This window comes from Dipodomys ordii, unplaced genomic scaffold, assembly GCF_000151885.1.
Source record: "Dipodomys ordii isolate 6190 unplaced genomic scaffold, Dord_2.0 Scaffold27, whole genome shotgun sequence".
In the NCBI taxonomy this organism is placed as follows: domain Eukaryota; kingdom Metazoa; phylum Chordata; class Mammalia; order Rodentia; family Heteromyidae; genus Dipodomys; species Dipodomys ordii.
In genome coordinates this window covers 1,003,533-1,010,251 of record NW_012267243.1, presented here as the reverse complement: position 1 = coordinate 1,010,251, position 6,719 = coordinate 1,003,533, and the positions used below count along the sequence as shown (strand labels likewise).

The 6,719-nt window shown below is 36.3% G+C and overlaps 1 protein-coding gene across 1 annotated transcript; it reads left to right on the top strand.

Moving 5' to 3' along the window:
- The first annotated feature begins 4,366 nt into the window (after nt 1-4,366).
- On the top strand, nt 4,367-5,356 carry LOC105985033 (olfactory receptor 2T8-like). Its single transcript, XM_013015445.1, has one exon. It carries the CDS (start codon nt 4,367-4,369, stop codon nt 5,354-5,356), a length of 990 nt encoding a protein of 329 aa, XP_012870899.1.
- The last annotated feature ends 1,363 nt before the right edge of the window (nt 5,357-6,719 follow it).

The window sequence follows — 6,719 nt, the reverse complement described above, 5'->3', positions numbered from 1 at the left end:
TCATCCCAAGATGCTGGTCCTCAAATCATCCCTAGTAAACCAAGACTCTCATGTGTGCCTCTGGGATAAAAAATATAACAGAGGGTATATTATTATTATAAATATAGAGGAGATATTTATAAACATTATGCACCTTGGGGGCCTGAATTTCACACTTAGCAGCTCTGGTACATTACCACTATGATGATTTCAGCCTAGACTGGCAGTGTTCCAATCCCAGTAATAGTTCACTGCATTACTGATATAAAAGGAGGAGGACGCAGCTGGAATAAATTTTCTCAAGACCAAGTGGAGCTTTGAGGCAGTGTGTCTCACAGAGGATGTGGATCCATCCCATTCAATCACCAGTTTTACTTCTTTTAGGTAAGACACATGTCTCTGTCCCTGTCTCTTTCTCTATCTCACTCCATCCCTGTCTATTTTGCTCCATCCCTCTCTATCTCTCTCTGTCTCCCCCACCCCACGCTCGGTTTGCAGATAGGAACTGTTGTACTATTGGAGTTAGAAATTCAGCCCCTTTTGTTTTCTTTATTTTTTAGATTAGGTCTCATTCATTTTGCCCTGGAGCCTTCTTCACAGCACCATCTGCCAGGAGATCTCTTAATAACTGATCATTTGCTTGTAAACTTTGAACTCGAGTTAGTCATTTGGAAAATCTTTTTGACTCCACATCTTAGTGTTTGAAGCAAACAGTATTCTAGTTAATGTTGTCATTAGCCTAATTCAAATGAGAACTTATCAGTTCTGCCAAAGAAATGATTTGTATGTTACTGTGATACAATATGCAGGATAATATTGATTTCCATCCCAGTAGTCTATGTAAGTTTATCAAAATTTTAAAATTGTATCGTGGTAATTATTTTGGAAAAATATGGAAGGAGATTATTCAATGATTTTTTGTGTGGGAAAGGCTTTATTTGTGCCCTGGATTTCAAGTACAAAATATGAGCTCTAAAGTAAAGATACTAAATTAATCAATAATTCTAATAAATAGTTATGGAAGCAAGCAAAAGAAATAGTAACTACCAAGTTCCAACTTTCTGAACACATAGAGAAAGGAAATCCTTTTCAGACGGAATGTTTCTAAACAAACACTACTATTTTCTAAATAGCACTACTATTTTCCTACAGAAAGCAGTACTTTTTTGCTCAAATGGCCAACTTCATGGGCCCATTTTCAGGAATTAATGCCATAAATCTGTCTTGTTTCCACTTTGAATGGCTTCTTTATACGTTGCTTGGATCAGTTACACTTCAATTGGAGTTAAAATTTCTCATTTTTAAAATAGGAATACACACATTTTAACAAACTAACATTAACTAAACAAGAAACATCAAGCCTCACATAGAGCACTTCCTTTTTATTTTTTATTTTTCTGGTTGTGAGGCTTAAACTCTAGGCCTGGGCGCTGTCCTTCAGCATTTCAGCTCAAGGCTAGCACTCTATCACTTGAGCCACAGGGCCACTTCTGGTTTTCTGAGTGGTTTATTGTAGATAAAGAGTCTCATGGACTTTCCTGCCCAGGCTAGTGTTTAACCATGATCCTCAGATCTCAGGCTCTTAGTAGTTAGCATTATGGGCATGAGCCACCAGTGCCCAACTAGTTTTTATGCTTTTTAAGTGACACATTTAAATAATCTTTGCATAAAATTGTCTACATCCTATTATGTATTGACTAGTCATTAGACTAAAACCTGATTTCACTTTAAAAACATAAAACTGCAATCATTGAAAAGTTAGAAATGATGTCAAATGCCAACAGAATTATGCACAAATACACAGAATATATTATACATAGTTGATAGATGTTAATTAGAAAAAATAAATTATAATTCATGATAAGGAATCAATAAAACTACCAGATATTATATCAGTGAGGTAGCAGTCACAAATATAAAACCATTGTACTATGTGTGTATTATGTAAGCTTCCCTGAATTATCAACTGGATAAAGAAGGCAAATAATAGAGCATTTAAATAAGCTGGGAGTGGAGAGACTAGATATTTGTCTTATGAGTAGCAATTTCATATTAGGGAAAGATCAAAATATATAGAAATGTATAATGGTGATCATTGAGCCACTATACATATGTGTGTATATATTTATTTGTTCATATATATACTTATATATTCAAATACATGATTATTTATCTGTAGGTAGATTTGCATATTTATATTTACATATATGTGTTTTATGTGTGTGTGTGTGTGTGTGTGTGCGTGCTAGGGATGTAGCTCAGTAGTATGTCATGTATTACATATGTAACATGTGTCAGGTCTTGGGATTCATTTCAAGACAAGCAAAATAAAAGGTAACATGGCAGCAAAAATAGATTTTTTTTTAAATTTCCAAGTATACTTTCTACAAATTTGAGTTTGATAACATTCAGTGATTGTAAGGCAGGGAAAATCAAGTCCCTTAAATGAGAGATGTGTTGAAAGTGTTTCATAACGTTGGCAATAAGATGTGAGTGAGATCCAGAGTGAGGGTTTTATGTGACTCCCGGTATTGGGAGGGCTCCCTGGAGCTGTGAGACTATGAGGAACACAATTCTAGGAAAGAAAGGTGACATTTGCAAGGGAGATGCATTTTCAACACACTTAATTTTTAAACAACCAAATACAACGGAGGAGGCAACAATGCTTGATAAGAAATGTACTCATTATCTTGCCCATGTAATTGTAACCCCTCTGTATGGTATTTTCACAATAAAAAAAAGAAAATAATAAAACAAAAACAAACTATAACATATGACAGTTAGTTAGGGTAGGGCAGAGCCCTTTGCATCATGTTTTCACGGTAGAATTACATTTAGTCAAGGGGAATGAAAAAAGTGGAAAGGGAAATGCTTTAAAAAGAAATGAACTCTATCTCTATCTCTCATGGAGATGTATTGTGTTAGACAAGACTCTTGAGAAAAAATGAGTATCCTCGTCCAGATTCTTGGATTCAATAGATGATGTCAGGATTGGCACTTACAGATCAAAGTTAAAAATGGTTTTTAAATAGTTAAGTTCAGCTAGATATGGAGAAGAAATTCATATTCCCTGCTCTTGTATAGAGAATAGTATTTTTTAGCTACCCAATAACATGCATTTTTGAGAGTATAAAGAGAAACTGTCTACTATAGCAAAAAGCTATTAAATCATTTGACTTTGTAGTTTTATATATGGTAGGAAAATCTCCCAGAAAGTCAATATTACTCTGTTTAAACCTCTGTGAATTGAACTTCATGTACATCCAACAACCCCACATTTTTAATTTTTTAAATTTTACTTTCAAGATGATATAGCGAGGGGTTACAGTTACATAAGTAATTAGAACATTTCTTGTCGAATTTGTTACCCCATCGCTCATTTTTCTCCCTCTGTCCCCCCCACTCCACATTGTACAGATCATTTCCAACATATTGTCTTGCGAATGTCACTAATAACCCCAGATTTTAACTTATGCTTTCTATCTATGATCTATTTCATTTTTCTGTATCTGAGAATGTGTTTTTTTTGTTTGGAAAGTTCTTCCTGGATTTCATTTTGGAGAGAATTAATTGAAATGGGAATTTTTTTGCACATTTTGATACCAAGTCTATGTGAAGACATATCTTACTTATACATACACACTTAGCTTTATATTCATTATATTGATTATATATCAGTAATTCAAGTTCAAATAGATGAGCCATTTATTTCTAATCTGTTTTTATAAATTTAACCTATGTAAATTGCAAATTCTTAGCAATTTGGATCATTAAACTTCTTATATTCCTTAATTTAAAAACTCTATTTATATTTTGAAATATAATTCATAACCTTACAATTAAAAAAGTGAGGGAATGAATGGAGCGGAAGGGGTGTGTGAAAATATTAAAAGGGTAACATTGACCAAGAGGCACTGTATTCATATACTTCTGCATCTCTATTCTTATTTTTTGAATTTATTTCATTCTAAAGGTGCTGTACAGAGGTTACAATGATATCAGTAAGGTAATGAGTACATTTCTTGTAGCATTGTTACCCCTCCTTTTTCCCCCACTATCCCTTCCCTCCCCTACCCCCCCCTCCTCCCACAAGTTATAAGGTTCATTTCCAACATAGTGAAACTCCTTTCAAGACCTACCTAAGAAAAATAAAAAAGATATTGCAAAAATAATATAGATACTAAACTAATGACGTATTTATACTCTATGTATTTGTTATTCATATATATATATATACATATATATACGTGTGTGTGTGTGTGTGTGTGTGTGTGTGTGTGAAGCTTTCAGGCCCTGAAAGCAGATAAGGGATTTGGCATAGGTCTCATCATTTTTCTAAGGAATAGCTTTCTAGAAATCAATTGGTCAATCATATAAAGCCTCACTGATGTTGGAACCAGTCTCCTTTTCTCCATTTCCAGGATTCCTTCTGGTAGAAATCATGGACAATGGGAACACCACATCTGATTTCATTTTGCTGGGCCTGCTTAACCACACCAGAGCACACCAAGTCCTCTTTGGGATGATTCTAACTATCTCCTTCACCTCCCTAGCAGGCAATGCCCTCTTGATTCTTCTCATCCACCGGGACCACCGGCTCCACACACCCATGTACTTCCTCCTCAGCCAGCTCTCACTCATGGACCTGTTGCTCATTTCCACCATTGTGCCAAAAATGACAGCTGATTATCTGACTGGCAAAAAGTCCATCCCCTTCTTTGGGTGCGGTTTGCAGATCTTCTTCTACCTCACTCTGGGTGGTGGAGAGTGCTTCCTCCTGGCAGCCATGTCCTATGATCGCTATGTGGCTGTGTGCCACCCACTGAGATACTCTGTTCTCATGAGCTGGCCATTGTGTCTGAGAATGACTTTGGGGTCCTTGCTCTTGGGGGCAGCTGATGGCCTCATGCAGGCTGTGGCTACTCTGAGCTACCCATTCTGCGGTAGACGTGAGATAGATCATTTCTTCTGTGAGGCTCCCGCAGTACTGCGTTTGGCCTGTGTCAATACGTCTGTCTTTGGGTATCTCATGTACATCTGCTGTGTGTTGATGATTGTGATTCCCCTTTCCCTCATCCTGACTTCCTACGGTCTCATCCTTGCTGCTGTGCTCCGCATGCCTTCCAAAGACGCCCGCAAGAAGGCCTTTGCCACCTGCTCTTCACACGTGGCCGTGGTGGGCCTATTTTATGGAGCTACCATTTTCAATTACATGAGACCCAAGTCCTACAGGACAGCTGTTCATGACAAGGTTGTGTCAGTGTTCTACACTATCCTGACACCCATGTTGAACCCCCTCATCTACAGTCTGAGGAATAGTGAGGTCAAAGGTGCCCTGAAAAAGTACCTGGCCCCCAGTGCAGCCTTACCTCATTAATAAGAATGCACTGAAATTCACTTCTTTCATGATTGCACATTTATATGTGATTTTCTAGTGGACACTTACTGAGTAGTCCTCCTTTATCCATAGGAGAAATGTTTCAAAATTGCTAGTGGGTACCTGAAACCTCTGAATACCAGAACCTCAATATCCACCTGTGGCCAGGGCCTCTCCAGGTGGACATCACACAGCAAAACCAGAACAAATTGCTTTTACTTTTTTTCCTTTTCATGAGTACATTTCTTCTTACTGTACATTTTAGTAGTGTCTGCATACGTTTTTTTTTGCCTCTTAGTTCTTCTTCAGTTGAAAACTCCCATCTTTTTACCTTAAAAAGCACTTTACATTTATCTGAAGGACAAGAATCATTACTTTTGCACTTTATGTATGACCATGATTAAGTACATAAAGTTTGCTTGAATACAAGCATCATGAGACCTTCTTAACAGAATTAATATCTTCCATGTCTGGTAAATGACTGGCTAAATAAATGGGGGGCAGGGTATGTGATTTGAAGCTGTTGGAGAAATGTGTACATATCTGGTTTGATGAACCAGGATTTCCTGAACTTTTCACTGTGCTCCTACAAAAGCATGGCTTTCTTTAGTTTTCAACTTTACTATTTTGTCTGCAGTGGCCTTTATGTAACTGTAGCTATAGATTTTAAAACAAACAAAAAACAACAATAGATAAAAATCTGGCTAGTGTAGTTGGATGGACACATCTGCCTTTGTATGATTATGTTTTTTGTCTTCAACTTTTTTTCCATTTCATTTTAAAGTACAGAGATGATCCAGCATGCTGTGAATTTATTATCGAAGCACCATTTTATGATAAATTGTATTTTAATAGACATTGTAAATTTTGCTAAAAACTTAATCAAATATTTCTCTACCTGATCCCACAATGAAATTTTACTCAGAGTGAACTAACTAATCAACAATTGTAAGGGTATTTTCTTTTGCTTCAAATTGAGGTAGTCTTTTTTTTTCATTTTTTTGTTTTTATTTTCCAGACAGTTTCAACAAATACCTGTACTTGTAGCTTATACCTATTTTCAGAATATAATATCCAAATCTACCAAAAGGGCTCTGTGGTTCTTTCCAATGAAAATTTTCTTCACGATCACCATCATTAGTAGCTTTTAATTCCCATCCTATGCTTAGTACTACTGTAAACATTCCTATCAGTGGAAATAGCAGAAGTTAATTTCTTTTTCCTTTTTGTGCTTTAGCTTAAGCACTCAGCCAGATACACAGGCACTTTACCACTGGAGCTATGCTGAGCTTCTATTTGTTATAGTTATTTTTTTCAAATAGGGCTCATATTTATGCTTCACTCTATCGAGACTGTGATTTCT